Here is a 20,110-nt window from a genome sequence, read left to right on the forward strand (position 1 = left end):
TGTCTGGTCCTTCCTAAACCGTCACACTGAACGTGACTGTGTCTCTTTCAAAAACAGGTGTGACATCTTGCCATGTTAGCATTGACAGCCTTCAGCTGACGTTCACAATTGTTTCCTTCAAACAGCGATCTGACTGCGTTCTGTAACCTTGAAGACAACCATTAAACCCAGATAAACTTAAACTTTGATGAAGGCAGACTTAAGCAGAATTAAAATAATTTAGGTACAGCTGAGATAAAACTTCTAAGATTTCTCAAGAGAATATACCTGTAGCATCTGATTTCCCCGCGTCTTATCTTATTAAAGAATAGTTACAATACTGCCTTCATCATTCATCTCCGATAGTATGGTATGTAACCTTCAGATGCAATGTCTTTCCATGACTATCAGCCGTGTCTGGGAGAAACCAAATCCAATTTTATTAGCCTTCAATCCATGATGTTTTTCTTAACACAAAATAAGCACGCGTGTAAACTCTTAAAACATTATGAAATTAAACACTGCTTAGTATACTCACTCCCTGTTGCCAGACTCAGAACACTCGCTATAACGGAGGTTGTGAAGGAGGCAGAAAGTGTTGTCCTGGTCCCCAATAGTAAGCCCATTCTGATCTTTTTAACAAATTTTTCACCTACAAAGTGTGTCGTTTAACAAATAATTAAAATTTTAAAATCGCCGCTAAATTTAAAAAGTGCGAAGATTTGCAGTTGTTTCAAGATTGTTTTTACCTATTAAAAACGCTGTACCAGTTTTCACTATTCGAGCAGAGCCCAGCATTAAACTGTGTAAGTAAAAGAGTATTCTTGTTGGAGAGTTGCTCATCACTTGTTACTTCTGACGACGTGCTGAAATGGTAATGGAACAAACTTAACCTGAATGAGAACATGTGACTACAATAAACCCCAATTCGTCGCACCCTAATTTACCGTACTATTTCCCTTTGCCCAAACCGTAAAATCGGGTTGTTCTCACTGAAACATCAATAAAGACTCAATTTAAAAAATAATTATCAAATACAGTGAAGATATATAACCTACCTTGAAAATTTGACGAACTTCAGTGAATTAGATACCGTCGCATCATAGAGGTCCAACTTCCTCGTAGATACGATTTAGAGGCAGTTCCCTGGTTTTGTGGAGAATTAATAAATTCGTGATTCGTTATGTATCAAATAAAACTGGTCATTTATAGTATTACTATAAATCCACAGCATAATATGAAGAACTTTAAGAATGACATACAGATGGCATGTTGGGTAAGATTTGTTGGACTGGAATTAGACCTGGTGGTAAAAGTAACTTCAGCTTCGTGAAGGTGTAAGGATGATATTGTCCACATCAGAGTTAAGTGTCATTACGTCGACTATGTGTGCTCGATTATAATGTTCCGCTCTGTAAGGGTTAGTTTATGTTAATTGTGATAACCTTCAATCTTTCACTTGTTATTAGTAAGGAGAAGTTTTGAAAAGCAGTCACCTCACCATTAAGAAATAGAAGCAAACTCTTATCAATGTTAATGTGAAAACAGACCTGGATGATAACTGCTATGGCACTGTAGAAGTGCCTACTGCAGCGAGGGAAGGTGTGTAAGGAGAGGAACTGAGGTCTTATCAGTGTCTGTTGAAAACCGCGTCTGAAACTGTGAATTTGCACTACCACACTGTTTTTTATTGTATCCAATTCCCTTCTCCACTGATTGCATTGTCATCTAGTGTCCCACCTGAGAGAGTCTATAGTTATTGAGATTCATTGGAATCCAAAACGGCTGCCAGAAATTAATAACACTTTATTCTCCAAAATTATTCTGCATAGCAAGAAAATGAGGCGGAGTTTCTAACAAATATGGCAAGAACTGACCTAATACTAGTTGTTCCAAATGTCTGTTAGAAACCGAATAGGAACTACACGAAGTAACTACTCCACTGCCCACCAGCCCCCCCACTGAGTCAAGGTAACCTTCCTGTCAAACTCCCCTGCTGACACTCTTACTTCGTTACAACTATAATCCTGTCTGAAGTGAGGTCATACAGCAACACAATTTTATTTATAAAATGATACCTATTGATGCGGTATCCTTTCTTTTGACAAAGATGAAACAGTTCCAAAATAACTTACTGCCATTTTTCTTGGTGAAGTAGCATCTGAACCTTTTTTTGTTTCCCAGCATTACTGGTATCAACTGTGCAGAGTTAACTTTGAAGTCTTGAGAGCGGCTGGGTTGCTGAAACATTGTGAGATTAATTACTTGGGAGTATTGGTTGGGTTGCCTGACTAGTCCCAGAGAAAGAGGAGAGTTTATACATAGTATTGAGGGTATTTTAATAAACCTGCAAGCCGTTGTTAAACAAGACTGATCGCAGAAGATCCAATAGAACGCTCCCTCGCTGATAGTGGTTGGATGAAGGGCATGCATGTTAGAGTCCGCACTGTTCCAGTAAATACTCGGCTACTTCAGGCTTCAGAGAAAGGTCTGAGACATGTGTTTTCAAGAAGCTTCTCAGCGTATCGAATGGAAACACCTTAAAGTTAAGGCCCCCTATAATTATTTTCATAGATCTCAACAGTAGTGTAACTCTTTAGATGGCTAACATGGCTACTATCAGGACACAGCCCACTAGCATACTTCCAGACGGTAGCAAACAACCCAATTCGAAACTACAAGACTGTGAACACTGCCCAGGAAGCAGAAACATCACAACACTTCCTATGAGAATGCATCCAGCTGATGACAACTAGACTGAGGATATTTAGGTAAATCCCATCCTAACAATTGAGGACTCATCATAGTAAACCTCACCACCATATCAAATTTGTGGCAAAGTATCAAGGTTTGACAGGAGACGATCATATGGATAAGCATCAGACATACAACCAAGCTCATAAACAATCATACATTAGATCACACAGGACTATCTCAGATAGTGACACATATCCAGTGGACCATGCTCGAAGTCCCTCGCCTGCCCCCGAAGAAAGAACATCTGAAGTGGGTTTTGCTCTGAGCAAGGTATCAACAGCTTCGAGACTCCATAGGTCTGTTGCGTTGTTATCTATTATTCTATTCTTTTGTATCTACTTAGGGAGTCCTGGAGTGTTGGCTACAGGAGTCACACTCTGTGGGCACGGCGAGAAGGCCTCCACTCACTAGGAGGCCAGAAACCGTTGACCACACCAAGAGAGAGAGATGTATAACTCTTTTTTTGTAGCGGCAGTTTTAACATACCGTTGATCTCGACGCTATTCAAAGAAGGAGTACTCTTCGTTCCCAGGAAAACCTTGCACTGTAGTAGAGTCTTCTCTTGCGATGGCAGGAGTAACCTGTACATGGTCAGGTCGGCTACAGTGTTCTTTTGTGTATCTGAAACAAGTTAAACTTAAAGTAAAATAACCTTGACATTGATACTCAAATGTGTCAGAATAACATTTAGTTTAATCTCTTGGTTTGTAAAATTGGTGGTACCTGTAAGAAGTTGGTCGGTGTAGTACCAAGCCACAGTAATTGTAGTCTGTTAGGTATATTACTGAGCAGGTCAGATGCAGATTTGCCTGACGCACCGCGTCTCCTCCTTCTGGATTGTTACGTGAGACCTGAAGTTTAGTACAGGGATGTGGGTATATGCTGTGGGTATCTCAAGAAAACCAATAATGAAGTAACAACAACTTAAGCATCAACTTGAATTACTATCTGAAATGTCAAGGAAGAATATGATCTATTTGATGTTGAAGTGGATTACCAGCATGTCAATATCTACATATTTAGTTTACATAATTCATCATAAAAATTGTTACCTGACACTGAAGACCTTGAGTGTTACTGAGTACTACTTGCTGAGTTGTACCCCTACTGTAACCCGGCAAGTGAAGGTCTGATCAGATTTTGTAGTTAATCTCCGGACAGTGTCATGGAAAACACATTGCGATCCTCCTTTAGTTCCCCTTTCTCTGAAACGAACCGAGAGTGAAAACTACGACGAGTTAGTTAACTCATTCATCAATAAAAAAGCTGCCAAGAAAATGTTTTGCCAAAAATTATATGTGAGCAAATAACCATATAAAAGATACTCACTACCACAACGTAGTTTCAATCATTATAGGGTCTCTATAACTGGACCCCGTTACTATCAAGCACATCAGATAATGTCGTTTAGCGGAGACTCCAGATACAGAGCATGTCAGGGTTGAAGGGTGACCTGGCTGCTAATCGTGACTGTATGCTTATCTCACATGGGTAAGAGGACCGTAGATATCTAATTATCAAAATGAAATGTCTCAGTTTGATGCTACAAAAATTAACCATACTGAAATTTCTCGTGGTACTATTTGTCTAAATTACCATATGTATTGAGCTGTCCGCTCCTCTTTTCTGATCACCCTGTCCAAAAGCCCGAAACAACACATGTGAACACCTCATCCTCAGTGACAGAGGAAGCGGCTAATGTTTAGTGTAACAACAAGTTCCATTGTTAGTCCATTCGCTTGAGACAGCGGCGTATTGGTCACCTCGGTGTTTGTTAACAATACGTTATATAACGGTGTAAAGAATTCTACTCGAACAAGATATTGTACTCTACAATCTGTCCATAAAAAATTAATTTTTTTAAAAATTCACCGCAATAAGTTTAGTGTCCTTATCAACCAAGATTATATCGATCTTCTGACACTCCCGTGGCCTGTACATGATGACGAGGCAGCTTTTTTTAATAGTACTTCGTCACCCTCCCGTCACTAAGCCGAGAGATGTGGCAATATGGGTTAAAATAACTTTCAGTTGAGGCATTATGTGTTTTTAGTTTGATGTGATAATTTGTTTCGTTTTGAGTTCAATACAACTCACTCAAAAACTTTAATTGAGATATCACACATCCCTCACCAGATACAGGGAACTGTGTGGACTTATACACGGCATCTAGTAGGATGTAGTGCCTCACGAGTAACTGCAGTTGCTGTCAGTTCAGAGGTTTGCTTGCTGCCTGACAGGACTTTGTTTCTACTCCTTCGAGAGAGCTTGCTCTACCGTTAAAAATATCAATCGTTAACAGAACTACAGTTGGTATTTTTTCAATTGGGTTTAACTTCGATGAAAAGCATCATGAAGTAGTATTTTGTAAAGAATATTTTTTGCTTGAGACTGACCTTGAACCACTGATTATCACAGATGCAGTTAAATCTGCCACGTACATGGTAAATGACTACAACATCTGATTCCATGAATTTTGCTCTATCTCAGGCAGGGTGATAGCTAGAAATACAGCTGTTAAGGGGGTGATTCGATTAAAATAATTTCATTAACATTCAAAATCTTGTGACATTACAATTAACATGATGATTTAATGTATAAACATATGTTTTTCGCCATAGATTTTCATCAAAAACATATAATATATTACCTATTGAGCTATTGTTTTTGCTTACTCCGAGACACCCATATCTGGGCATTATACTTACTGTAAACTTCTAGTTGACATCTAAAAGGTTTTGAACCGAGGTAGGGTTGTCTACGGAGGATACAGTACAGTGTTTGGTTTTATCTTCTGTCACAGCAGCAGACTTTAAGTAAGTGGTCCTAGTTTGACTGTTTGGGTCTCATCATCGTAGATCCTGGTGTTTCACTTAGTACCCCCATCAGAGATGCCAGACCAGGATATTTTCAACTCTTTGCTTACATCTGTTTATTTAGCAAGATATGGTTGTTTCAGTTCCCAACTGCACCTCTTTGTCGAACACATCAATAGCTACCGAAATTAATTTTTTAATTGTCATTAAAGCCCCCCGGGGGGATAAAACTAAAAAATTTTTTAAAAAATGTAAATGATTGAAATAGAGAAACATTTAAAATGTTTTAAAATATTTGCAGCGTGATAAAATAAATGATAAAAAAGGGAACAACATGAAACGATCAGACCAAATCCTAGAAACCCAAATAAACGCTGTTTTAAAAATAACCTTACAATACACGTTGAGAGACACCAGGAGTTGTTAGGAAGGGACAGCTCAAACTCTCCTGAAGTCCACTACATCAGGTATATCACACACTTCTCCAGGAGTTAATACGGTCAGGTGGAGATCTGAGTGTCCAGTGTTCAGATCTCCTGCTACCTGACCCGTGCTTATATTTATAAAAAATTACATTCTAACCCTTCATCCACGTGACAGTAGCTGTGGCTGATAGCCTGGGTATCTCCGCAAGTCAGGGTGGTTTCTGTTCCCTTGTAGGCGTCTTTGTAGTATCTCGGCCTACCTCTGCAAATACATAACTATGATTATACTTTACTTATTCCCAGAGAATCGACCAGTAAAATTAAAACACTTATAAAACTTCAAAGTTCAAAAATCAGTTAAATAAAGCAAACTGGCAGAATGTTTCAAACCCTCGCATAAACACTGAGCTTTCAGTTTGTTTTTTAATTACTTTATCGTGAAGTAAACATGCGAAGTTGATAAGGATATATCATAAAATATTTGTAACCCTGCACTCGACTCGTTTAATCAATTTTTGCTTCAATGATCTCATCAATAGGTGATTGTACCACCCAACAGTCACTTTTAACTGCTGTTTTTAATCAGGCAAGGAATATATTTTAAGAGTAAATCAAAAACCATGGATAACTGTTAGCGTTGAAAACGTTGGTGTTCCTAATTATAATCCGTGGATCAAAGAAAGTCTACTTCTAGCAGTGGTTGAGCTTCACTTACTGGCAGAAGTTTAATCATAAATAGCAGACTTACTTTTAGTGACACTTTTAATGACACTTCACACAGGTTACTACACAAGTTATCACACAGGTTATTACACAGGTTAACTTACCGAGCACATTGAGAGGAACAGAGTGAGAGTAGAAAGATTCTTCTCCATCAGAGGACACAAGACACTTGTACTCTCCATCATCTCCAGTGTGCTCTCCACTGGGAGGAAGGAGTATCAGTAAAAGGGAACTGTAGTATATGAAGTACAGAAACACGTGATGCCCATATAAGGAGTGCCATGTGAGGCCCTCTACTACAATTGTCAGAGATTATTGTCTTACTACCTTATTGTCAGAGATCTCAAATACTACACAGGAGGACTATTATAGTGCAAAGAAACTGCTGCTAACGGCTGCTGATTGCTGCTAACTGCTGCGCGCCCATAGCAGCAGTTAGCAGCAGTCAGCAGCAGTAAGCAGCAGTAGGCAGCAGTTTCTTTGCACTATAGTCCTCCTGTGGCTAGTTCTACATCAGTGCACTATAGAAATAAAATAATCAGATAATAGATGTGGATACTGGCGGGGAGGTGATAATTGTTTGTTTACATTAATAGTGAGCACATGTTAAGCAGGCTGAGGAGGTGATCATTGTTTGTTTACATTTTAGGTCGAGCACATGTTAAGCAGGCTGATGAGGTGATACATATTTTGTATTATAGAAGGCTTGTAACACTTGTAACGCCTTCTTGTTACCCCCCTTTGAGGACCCCAAATTATTTTCTGAACGAAAGCTCAAAAATAACCGAGAAATCGACCTTCTTATTAACTCATTTTGATGACCGTTTCTAACCTAAAATTGCACGAAAAATCGATTTAGCTAGGTTTCAGAACCTATAAACACTTCCTTATCCCTCAAAATCGATGTTTTATAGTTTAGAATGCGAGCAACAAGCAACATATATTTTGATCCTTCGGTTCTACAGCTCTTGACCTAGGGCTGAAACCGAAAGATCGAGGCAATCCTAACCTTAACTGATCGAACTTGAGCGAAGAGCAGAGTACGACAAAACACAGCAGGTAAGAAACTCATTTTTGTGACTGTTCCTCACCTGTACAACGTTGCACGAGAAATCGATTAAAGTTGGTTTTACAGCCCAATAACGCTTCCTTTTTCCTCAAAATTGTTGTGTTACTCAAACAAAGAACATGTTGATTCTGCAACGAAAGAACAAGGAGATTGTCTCATTAACAACTCAAACAGGTTCTATAACAATTTTCAGAGCAGAGCACGATATAGCAAAAGTCAAAAGAAACACAATATTGGTATATATCAATCATAATAACAACTGAATTATATTTATTCGGACGACGGGCAGCCCTGATGTGCTCCGTGATTTCGACCAATTGTATTAGAGGTGTTCTGTCACGTGACGCTGATCCGTCCAATCACAACAGGAAGAGTGAGCAGAGGGACATTATATCGTATGTTTACATTTCTTATCTGTACTTGACCCTTTGTTCACATTGTTATCTCTGCCACAGGTTGGCAATTTCAAGGTGCTCTTATCTGCAGACTGCACCTCGGTACACACGCCATGATTACGTCATACAGAACTAGAAATTGTGTGAACCGTGATCATTACAATGTAACCGTGCCCACTGCCCATGTACAATGCAAACTGTTGGGGGGGGGGGGGGGGGGGTGGGTTGGGGGTTGTTTACGATAGTCAAACAATCTTGATAGTGTGTCGAGGTCTCTCCTCCAACTGACTGCGGTGCTTATCGTCCAGTCAGGAACAGAATAATAACATAATTTTTTAGTTATAGTATGTCTCGGCTGAACTGCGGAGATAAGTACAGTTTGCTGTAATATGTACAGTTTGCTGTAATATGTGGTCGCGATTATCAACTCAGTGGAATTCCAAATGATGAACTGTGCTTTAAGTTTACACCAACTGGAACCAAAGGAATATACCCATGAGTGCTCCCTAACTTAACTTGGACGGTAAGTGTTTGACAATAAAAACTAGGACACGAATTCTCTGACAAGAAATGTTAGCAGGTTTAAATAAAATATACCTGCAATTAGCAGGTTTAAATAAAATATGTTTGAGTAACACAACAATTTTGAGGAAAAAGGAAGCGTTATTGGGCTGTAAAACCAACTTTAATCGATTTCTCGTGCAACGTTGTACAGGTGAGGAACAGTCACAAAAATGAGTTTCTTACCTGCTGTGTTTTGTCGTACTCTGCTCTTCGCTCAAGTTCGATCAGTTAAGGTTAGGATTGCCTCGATCTTTCGGTTTCAGCCCTAGGTCAAGAGCTGTAGAACCGAAGGATCAAAATATATGTTGCTTGTTGCTCGCATTCTAAACTATAAAACATCGATTTTGAGGGATAAGGAAGTGTTTATAGGTTCTGAAACCTAGCTAAATCGATTTTTCGTGCAATTTTAGGTTAGAAACGGTCATCAAAATGAGTTAATAAGAAGGTCGATTTCTCGGTTATTTTTGAGCTTTCGTTCAGAAAATAATTCGGGGTCCTCAAAGGGGGGTAACAAGAAGGCGTTACAAGTGTTACAAACCTTCTATAATACAAAATATGTATCACCTCATCAGCCTGCTTAACATGTGCTCGACCTAAAATGTAAACAAACAATTATCACCTCCTCAGCCTGCTTAACATGTGCTCACTATTAATGTAAACAAACAATTATCACCTCCCCGCCAGTATCCACATCTATATTCGCTATATAAACTACCTTATTGTCAGTTCGGAGGTTTGGGAGTCCTGACTGAAGGTACCTTGCTTTATTTCGTATCCTCCCTCCTTCTCCAAGTTATTGTCCTGAGTTATTCCATCATTATAATATAAGCAGATCAATATTCTCATAAAAGTGTTTTCCTATACCAAATATCTAAATCATAACCATGCCGAATCACAAATCAAAAACGTCAAATCACATAAACTTGTAGAAGAAATTAAAAGCTAACTAATCCTAACTAATTGTTTATATCTAATTATATCTCACCTGACTATCAGCCCACTGCACTAGTAACTGTTCCCCTGCTCCTTTTATAACACAGGACAACGTAGCAGGCTCCTTCTTGTGGGAGTGCTCCTCCATAGGGGTAACCGCTGTGAGAGTTACCATATAAGGTAGTGTTGCTATGGTTACTTAACCATATAAGGTAGTGTTGACTGTTGCTATGATTACATAACCATATAAGGTAGTGTTGACTGTTGCTATGGTTACATAACCATATAAGGTAGTGTTGCTATGGTTACATAACCATATAAGGTAGTGTTGCATAAAAGGTCCAGATTAGTTATTATATTCTTTCTTAATTTGCTCAGTTTCAATAGGAAAATAGGGAAACATATTTTTTCATTCAAGTGAACCATTTTCTGTTATCATATTGTATGCTTTTTAGTCTTTAACTAGTAAATCAAAAAGTGTAAAACTTACTGAATGTATTTAAGACAACTTCAAACTGAGCAGTTTCTCCTTCAGTAACTTCAACCAAACAAGTAAAAACATCATCAATCTTAGTCATCGTGGAATCTAGACTAAGATAGTTTACTTGATTGGAATTATCTGGTGCACCAGTCACTACATTGTTTCCTTCTTCGTCCTGAATGAACTAATCTTAGAAGAAATGAAAATGCTCATTTTTAGTTTTGAGGAAAAGTTTGTCGAACATGTGGCAAATCTTATTAATTTTAAAAGTCTATGACTGACAGTGACATCTTCACTTGTGGGATGTGTTTACTAAATACCTTAAATTCCTGGTTATCGCTGCTCCGTTTCCACCAAACAACAGCTGAACTGTCCGGGTCCAGATTAGAGACATTACAATACAGCTGGGTGGGGGACAGGGCTTGTACCAGGACCATACTAGACGCCTCCACATCTGAATACATACATTAGTGGTGACATGTGTCCTGGTGACACGCGACACGTGTGTCCTGGTGACACGTGTGTTTTGGTGACACGTGACAGGGACTCTGGAGTTTGGTTGGTGGAAGCTGATTGGTTGGGTGCTGTCACAGAATCCAAATCTATACATAATGAAAAGTTGTATCTAACTTTTCAATCAATATTGATATGCTAATTAATATTATCATGATAAGATATAGCTTTCAATAAAGTACCATACTGCACGCTTACCATAAACATGTAGCTGTAAAGGTACTGTTGCAGCTACTGCGCGTGATACGCTGAACTTTACTATACATGTTAGTATATCAGACTCTGTTGTACCCGAGCTGAATGGGAAATGTATTAGCACTCTGTAACAGGGATTAGTTAGTCATGGCGAATGTTTTACAGATTTCAATTAACTGACTCCAACAGGTATAAAAGAGGATGCAGTGAGGTGTTGTACTAACTCTAACTAAATCAGGTAGTGTTGTTATGTTACATAACCATATAAGGTAGTGTTCAGTGTTGCTATGGTTACATGACCATATAAGGAAATGTTGCTATGGTTACATGTTATGATGCAGTGAAGTGTTGTGCAAACTACACACACTGCACTCACCTCTGTATTGAGAGAGCTGAGGATTGTAAGCTGTTCTCAGTGTTACTGGATACCGAATATAGAGCACTGTTCAATCCTGAATTGTAAATAATTTAACCATTTTAATAATGAAATAATTGCAAAAGTCACCTCTTAAAAGCTTTTAAATAAAAGATTACTGTATAGCTGTTTCTGCTAGTCTAAAAGTCTAAGGAATTAATCACAATATACGGCTTTTTTTGCTATAGTAACAATATAATGAACATTTAACACATGTAGCACTCACCAATTGCCCCATTGTTATTGCTAGTCCAAGTAATAGTTCCGATAAGATCAGTTTCTGATAACATGCAGGTAAGTGTAACAGTAGAGCCGCGGTGTATCTCTTTATTTTGACCTTCAAACTCTGAAGAAAACAGTATGTTACATGGAAAGTAGCTTATGAAGAACTTAATTGAACTTGAAATGTGGCTGTGAGATGGAAATTGGAAGTGAATCAAAAACTGTATTGCAAGATAACTGTTAGCGTTGAAAAACGTACCATAAACGTTAAGATTGACGGTGGTATCTGAGTGGCTGGAATCGGGCAAAGATCCGGAAGTGACTCTGCATGTGTAGGCAGTATCTTCATTCACAAGACTTCCGTCTACTTCAAGAGTTGATGTTTGTGTCCCTCCAGAATGGCTTCCTTGGACAGGATTGAACTTTTCAGCTGGAACTGCTCCTGTACTAGTTTGCCAGGTCACTGTTGCTGTATCTGTTATGCCAGTGATAACACAGGATATGGTTGTATCAGAGCCCTTCTTCGCTTCTTTATTCACTGATTCAACCTCTGAAGAAAATTTTGATAAATTAATACTCTCTAATTTCGAAATCTATGACACTGGCGTGATATTAGCACTTAGTTTATCTGGTGTGAATTGAATTTGAAATGTGGCTGTGAGATGGAAATTGGAAGTGAATCAAAAACTGTATTGCAAGATAACTGTTAGCGTTGAAAAACGTACCATAAACGTTAAGATTGACGGTGGTATCTGAGTGGCTGGAATCGGGCAAAGATCCGGAAGTGACTCTGCATGTGTAGGCAGTATCTTCATTCACAAGACTTCCGTCTACTTCAAGAGTTGATGTTTGTGTCCCTCCAGAATGGCTTCCTTGGACAGGATTGAACTTTTCAGCTGGAACTGCTCCTGTACTAGTTTGCCAGGTCACTGTTGCTGTATCTGTTATGCCAGTGATAACACAGGATATGGTTGTATCAGAGCCCTTCTTCGCTTCTTTATTCACTGATTCAACCTCTGAAGAAAATTTTGATAAATTAATACTCTCTAATTTCGAAATCTATGACACTGGCGTGATATTAGCACTTAGTTTATCTGGTGTGAATTGAATTTGAAATGTGGCTGTGAGATGGAAATTGGAAGTGAATCAAAAACTGTATTGCAAGATAACTGTTAGCGTTGAAAAACGTACCATAAACGTTAAGATTGACGGTGGTATCTGAGTGGCTGGAATCGGGCAAAGATCCGGAAGTGACTCTGCATGTGTAGGCAGTATCTTCATTCACAAGACTTCCGTCTACTTCAAGAGTTGATGTTTGTGTCCCTCCAGAATGGCTTCCTTGGACAGGATTGAACTTTTCAGCTGGAACTGCTCCTGTACTAGTTTGCCAGGTCACTGTTGCTGTATCTGTTATGCCAGTGATAACACAGGATATGGTTGTATCAGAGCCCTTCTTCGCTTCTTTATTCACTGATTCAACCTCTGAAGAAAATTTTGATAAATTAATACTCTCTAATTTCGAAATCTATGACACTGGCGTGATATTAGCACTTAGTTTATCTGGTGTGAATTGAATTTGAAATGTGGCTGTGAGATGGAAATTGGAAGTGAATCAAAAACTGTATTGCAAGATAACTGTTAGCGTTGAAAAACGTACCATAAACGTTAAGATTGACGGTGGTATCTGAGTGGCTGGAATCGGGCAAAGATCCGGAAGTGACTCTGCATGTGTAGGCAGTATCTTCATTCACAAGACTTCCGTCTACTTCAAGAGTTGATGTTTGTGTCCCTCCAGAATGGCTTCCTTGGACAGGATTGAACTTTTCAGCTGGAACTGCTCCTGTACTAGTTTGCCAGGTCACTGTTGCTGTATCTGTTATGCCAGTGATAACACAGGATATGGTTGTATCAGAGCCCTTCTTCGCTTCTTTATTCACTGATTCAACCTCTGAAGAAAATTTTGATAAATTAATACTCTCTAATTTCGAAATCTATGACACTGGCGTGATATTAGCACTTAGTTTATCTGGTGTGAATTGAATTTGAAATGTGGCTGTGAGATGGAAATTGGAAGTGAATCAAAAACTGTATTGCAAGATAACTGTTAGCGTTGAAAAACGTACCATAAACGTTAAGATTGACGGTGGTATCTGAGTGGCTGGAATCGGGCAAAGATCCGGAAGTGACTCTGCATGTGTAGGCAGTATCTTCATTCACAAGACTTCCGTCTACTTCAAGAGTTGATGTTTGTGTCCCTCCAGAATGGCTTCCTTGGACAGGATTGAACTTTTCAGCTGGAACTGCTCCTGTACTAGTTTGCCAGGTCACTGTTGCTGTATCTGTTATGCCAGTGATAACACAGGATATGGTTGTATCAGAGCCCTTCTTCGCTTCTTTATTCACTGATTCAACCTCTGAAGAAAATTTTGATAAATTAATACTCTCTAATTTCGAAATCTATGACACTGGCGTGATATTAGCACTTAGTTTATCTGGTGTGAATTGAATTTGAAATGTGGCTGTGAGATGGAAATTGGAAGTGAATCAAAAACTGTATTGCAAGATAACTGTTAGCGTTGAAAAACGTACCATAAACGTTAAGATTGACGGTGGTATCTGAGTGGCTGGAATCGGGCAAAGATCCGGAAGTGACTCTGCATGTGTAGGCAGTATCTTCATTCACAAGACTTCCGTCTACTTCAAGAGTTGATGTTTGTGTCCCTCCAGAATGGCTTCCTTGGACAGGATTGAACTTTTCAGCTGGAACTGCTCCTGTACTAGTTTGCCAGGTCACTGTTGCTGTATCTGTTATGCCAGTGATAACACAGGATATGGTTGTATCAGAGCCCTTCTTCGCTTCTTTATTCACTGATTCAACCTCTGAAGAAAATTTTGATAAATTAATACTCTCTAATTTCGAAATCTATGACACTGGCGTGATATTAGCACTTAGTTTATCTGGTGTGAATTGAATTTGAAATGTGGCTGTGAGATGGAAATTGGAAGTGAATCAAAAACTGTATTGCAAGATAACTGTTAGCGTTGAAAAACGTACCATAAACGTTAAGATTGACGGTGGTATCTGAGTGGCTGGAATCGGGCAAAGATCCGGAAGTGACTCTGCATGTGTAGGCAGTATCTTCATTCACAAGACTTCCGTCTACTTCAAGAGTTGATGTTTGTGTCCCTCCAGAATGGCTTCCTTGGACAGGATTGAACTTTTCAGCTGGAACTGCTCCTGTACTAGTTTGCCAGGTCACTGTTGCTGTATCTGTTATGCCAGTGATAACACAGGATATGGTTGTATCAGAGCCCTTCTTCGCTTCTTTATTCACTGATTCAACCTCTGAAGAAAATTTTGATAAATTAATACTCTCTAATTTCGAAATCTATGACACTGGCGTGATATTAGCACTTAGTTTATCTGGTGTGAATTGAATTTGAAATGTGGCTGTGAGATGGAAATTGGAAGTGAATCAAAAACTGTATTGCAAGATAACTGTTAGCGTTGAAAAACGTACCATAAACGTTAAGATTGACGGTGGTATCTGAGTGGCTGGAATCGGGCAAAGATCCGGAAGTGACTCTGCATGTGTAGGCAGTATCTTCATTCACAAGACTTCCGTCTACTTCAAGAGTTGATGTTTGTGTCCCTCCAGAATGGCTTCCTTGGACAGGATTGAACTTTTCAGCTGGAACTGCTCCTGTACTAGTTTGCCAGGTCACTGTTGCTGTATCTGTTATGCCAGTGATAACACAGGATATGGTTGTATCAGAGCCCTTCTTCGCTTCTTTATTCACTGATTCAACCTCTGAAGAAAATTTTGATAAATTAATACTCTCTAATTTCGAAATCTATGACACTGGCGTGATATTAGCACTTAGTTTATCTGGTGTGAATTGAATTTGAAATGTGGCTGTGAGATGGAAATTGGAAGTGAATCAAAAACTGTATTGCAAGATAACTGTTAGCGTTGAAAAACGTACCATAAACGTTAAGATTGACGGTGGTATCTGAGTGGCTGGAATCGGGCAAAGATCCGGAAGTGACTCTGCATGTGTAGGCAGTATCTTCATTCACAAGACTTCCGTCTACTTCAAGAGTTGATGTTTGTGTCCCTCCAGAATGGCTTCCTTGGACAGGATTGAACTTTTCAGCTGGAACTGCTCCTGTACTAGTTTGCCAGGTCACTGTTGCTGTATCTGTTATGCCAGTGATAACACAGGATATGGTTGTATCAGAGCCCTTCTTCGCTTCTTTATTCACTGATTCAACCTCTGAAGAAAATTTTGATAAATTAATACTCTCTAATTTCGAAATCTATGACACTGGCGTGATATTAGCACTTAGTTTATCTGGTGTGAATTGAATTTGAAATGTGGCTGTGAGATGGAAATTGGAAGTGAATCAAAAACTGTATTGCAAGATAACTGTTAGCGTTGAAAAACGTACCATAAACGTTAAGATTGACGGTGGTATCTGAGTGGCTGGAATCGGGCAAAGATCCGGAAGTGACTCTGCATGTGTAGGCAGTATCTTCATTCACAAGACTTCCGTCTACTTCAAGAGTTGATGTTTGTGTCCCTCCAGAATGGCTTCCTTGGAGAGGGTTGAACTTTTCAGCTGGAACTGCTCCTGTACTAGTTCGCCAGGTCACTGTTGCTGTTTCTGTCAATCCAGTGATAACACAGGATATGGTTGTATCAGAGCCCTTCTTCGCTTCTTTATTCACTGATTCAACCTCTGAAATAAATTTCGATAAATATTATACTTTTAAAAAGTTTTGGATTATTTATTGCCTTTTTTTATCCGAATGTTGTCTAGTTTTTGGCAATTTCCCACTTGATTTGTGAACTTATTTTTGCATCATGCAGGTCAATATCAAAATTGATTTCGGTACAACATTCTTTATTTTCAATTAACAAGATCACTGATGAGGTCATATCTTTAAAACGATATTATTTACCGTATACGTTGAGCGGGGCTGTTACTTCAACTGGTGCTGACTGGGGGTGTTGACTGGACTGGACTCTGCAAGTGTAGATAGTGTCTTGTGTGGTTTGTGATCCTCCTACCACTAGTGTTGCGTCCTGATTCCCATTTGTTACTGATCCTGCAATTTTAATATTATACAGATACTCTGTTATAAAATACCCTTAAATCTAATGTTTCTATATTAGTATATTTGTATTCGTATCTCAGCAATGTTTTCTATTTTTCTCCTGAATATACAAACCAGGAGTAACAGTAAATCCTCCTCCAGTGCTGATCTCGTCTCCATTACTCTTTAACCAAGTCACAGTAAGAGCTTCAGTAACTCCTGTTATTACACAGGTTAGAGTAGCGGAGGTCCCTGAACCTACTTCTCGTCCACTCATTGTAACATCTGAAAACGGAGAAGTTAACAAGAGTGTGCTGCACGTTTAAAGAAATTTCTCGAGTGGATCTTCCCAATTTACCATGTTATATTCTATTTGTCCAAACTCCAAAGCGTTCAACTTTGTTTTGCTTAGAAACATTGCTTCAATTGTTTGGGTCCTCTTAGTGGTACACATTTGGGATATCATACCATAAACATGTAGCTTGACAGCCTGGGATAATATCATACCATAAACATGTAGCTTGACAGCTTTTGTCGTTACTTCCTCCGAGTTATAGTGAACTTTACAAGTGTAGGTTTTATCAGTAGTAGGATTAGGTACTGTTAGTTCCGATCCCTGTGTGCTCGCTTCAGTTTCAAAAGGTACTGCTGTTATCTTGTAGTCTGAAAATAGTAGTTTATATGGTTACATTACCATATAAGGTAGTGTTGCTATGGTTACATTACCATTTTTCAGTGTTAGGGGCACTGCTGTTATTTTATATCTTTATATAGTCTGAAACAGTAGGACACATTTTTGCATCATATTTATGAAAAGATTAGAAAAACGATTTGTTATTCGAATAAGAAGCATTTTGTAGGCACGAGAGATAATTTGAAAACATACGATATGAATTATAAATATTCTATATAATATATAGATTCTATATTATCTTACTGTTTGTCCCATCGTTAATTTGAGAAGTTCCGTCCCACCAAGAAATAGTTACTTCTACTGTGAGTTCAGTTAAACTACAAGTCAGTGTTGTTTCTGTTCCAGTCTTCACTTCCTTATCAGTTACAGTCACTCCTGTTAGATAATGAGGGTAAGTATGATCACAACAACAAACGCTGACATTGTGTTTGTAAATGTGGATGAGGGGTGACAAAGTTAAAATAGTAACAGAAGCTTGCATGTTATCGTCAGTAACCATGGTAACAGTAACCATGGTAACAGTAACCATGGTAACAGTAACCATGGCAACAGTAACCATGGTAACAGTAACCATGGTAACAGTAACCATGGTAACAGTAACCATGGTAACAGTAACCATGGTAACAGTAACCATGGTAACAGTAACCATGGTAACAGTAACCATGGTAACAGTAACCATGGTAACAGTAACCATGGTAACAGTATGACATTGTCAAGGTTCATGCTCCTGACACCCTATCTAATGTGAAACATGTACAATATTTTTGATGTGTGTAAATATATTTTTATGATAGTAATAATTAATATATTGAAGATAAATGTAGTAGTAATAGTAGTAGTCATTAAGCAGCCAGTAGCATAGCGTATAAGTAATAGAAGCAAATCAAGTTTCTTCTTTTTCTCTTCTTCCGCAGTGTGCGGTCATTCAAAAGGATACAAATCAGTTCTTTGTTAGAGAAAGATATGTCACCCAACCTTAGCCGTTATGATTAAATATCCCCCTATTTCGGTTAAACTACTGTCAGAGAGTTTTGAATATCAAATACTTATATTCAATTGGTGGTAAAAAATAAAGGTGAAATAAATGGCCGATTGATGGAATATAATCAGTGACAGAGAACTGACAAATCAACAACAAAAAACACAAATATATTGTTGAGGTTTAAATTTATAAGTCTAAAGCAAAAGCAAAAGCAAAAGCAAAAGCAAAAGTGCAACTCAGTTTGTGTTAACTCTTCACAAACTACTCTGTATATATACGCAAAAGTTAATGACAAATGACAAACCTAATCGAGCTTAGTTGCTTATGAGTGCGTTTTAGCAATGCGAAATGTTTACTCTTTTTGAAGAATTTTACAAAGGAATTAATTTTTACGTTTGTGGAGGTATGTACAATATAAAAGTTGTAATCTAAAAATAGTTCAAATCAGACTCTTTCACGAGAACTGGAAGTCCTGTTTGTTTGGATTTCAATAATCCTGATTATACCTAACTAGCAGGAACCCGTATAACCCTAAAATGGTGTCAAGACTCGAGAGACTAAAATGATTATTAAATATTTAATTCGCGTTTTTGACACACTTGGGGTCCAAATCTTGGGCTCTTTTAAAAGTTGCGTTAAAGTTGATGCCGTGTTGTCAGTAAAATGGTACGGATAAACACACATATATATATATCGCCTCGCTTTATATATAGTAAGCTAGTAACACTAGACTTACAGCATAGTGAATATGTAAGCAATAAAGCAGCTTTAAGACTGCTTTAAGACTTTAAAAGAATACGATTATTTAATCAAGTCTAATTAACAAAGGCAATTAATTAGTTACCATGTTTACAGTTACTACATCAACGTAGCCAGACAATTATTGCAAATAACAATCTTAATAAAGCAGGTTAAATTATCAACATGTGCTATAGTGTAATTATGTAACACTAGAGCACTAGGCACCTTGACTATCTTACACCTCATAGAACACAAGAACTAAAAAAGAAAACATAGTTTAAGCTGGAGCCCATCATGTTGCCATCAGCTGGTCCGCCTGGCACCTGTTACTCTTGTTGTTGTGAACTTCACATCTGGTACCTTAACATGTTGCACAGTGCACATACTTCTTGTGAACTTCACGATGTGAACTTCACAAGAAGCATGTGCAACATTAGGGTTGGGGTTGGACTTAAGGCGTAATAGTGCTATCGTAATGTGGGAACCTCTATCTGACCTACTACCGTGAGGAAGTTCTGTCATGTAACCTATTACTTAAGCCACGAATATTATCACAGATATAAATCCTGTTATCCTAACTCCTATAGTATTAGTGTGATAAACACGCTCACCACCTATCCTATAGTATTAGAGTATTAGAGTAGTATTAGTGTGATAAACACGCTCACCACCTATCCTATAGTATTAGAGTATTAGAGTAGCATTAGTCTTCCCCTGATCCTCGGGGGAGACACCAACGCTCACCACACAGCTTGGGGCAGCACTAACATCAACAAAAGGGGTGATCTACTGATGGAGATGTTACTCAGGTACAACTTGTCCATCTACAACGATGGTTCAATGACATTCCAGAACGTTCTCCGCTGTGAAGCTCTGGACGTTACCCTTGGCAACCCTTCGGCCTGCGATCTCATCTCATCCTGGCACATCTCAGATAGCCCGTCTCTTTCCGACCACTCCCTTATAAACTTTACCATAAACCTTCATCGTACTCCCTCTTCTCCCTCTCCCTCTCCCCCAAGAAGACGAGTTATAAAACAAAACACCACTGATGCAGCTTCCTTTCAAGAACACCTAGCGGACCTGATTACCTCCTTCTCTAAA

At 38.6% G+C, this 20,110-nt stretch overlaps 1 protein-coding gene across 1 annotated transcript; it reads right to left on the reverse strand.

Annotated features, from left to right (window-relative positions):
- Positions 1 to 2,913: 2,913 nt before the first annotated feature.
- Positions 2,914 to 17,145, reverse strand: LOC134825428 (serine-rich adhesin for platelets-like). Its single transcript, XM_063837604.1, has 23 exons — positions 17,097 to 17,145; positions 16,725 to 16,874; positions 16,455 to 16,601; positions 15,941 to 16,231; positions 15,475 to 15,765; positions 15,009 to 15,299; positions 14,543 to 14,833; positions 14,077 to 14,367; positions 13,611 to 13,901; positions 13,145 to 13,435; positions 12,679 to 12,969; positions 12,213 to 12,503; positions 11,747 to 12,037; positions 11,492 to 11,611; positions 11,227 to 11,302; positions 10,854 to 10,951; positions 10,463 to 10,596; positions 10,152 to 10,317; positions 9,714 to 9,820; positions 9,444 to 9,529; positions 6,805 to 6,902; positions 6,135 to 6,237; positions 2,914 to 2,980 (listed from the first exon to the last, which is right to left on the reverse strand). The coding sequence occupies exons 2-23, from the start codon at positions 16,864 to 16,866 to the stop codon at positions 2,914 to 2,916; spliced, it is 4,254 nt and encodes a 1,417-aa protein (XP_063693674.1). The 5' UTR covers positions 16,867 to 16,874; positions 17,097 to 17,145.
- Positions 17,146 to 20,110: the final 2,965 nt, after the last annotated feature.

The sequence above is a fragment of the Bolinopsis microptera genome, chromosome 13 (genome assembly GCF_026151205.1).
Source record: "Bolinopsis microptera isolate Bmic1 chromosome 13, MBARI_Bmic_1.0, whole genome shotgun sequence".
NCBI lineage: Eukaryota > Metazoa > Ctenophora > Tentaculata > Lobata > Bolinopsidae > Bolinopsis > Bolinopsis microptera.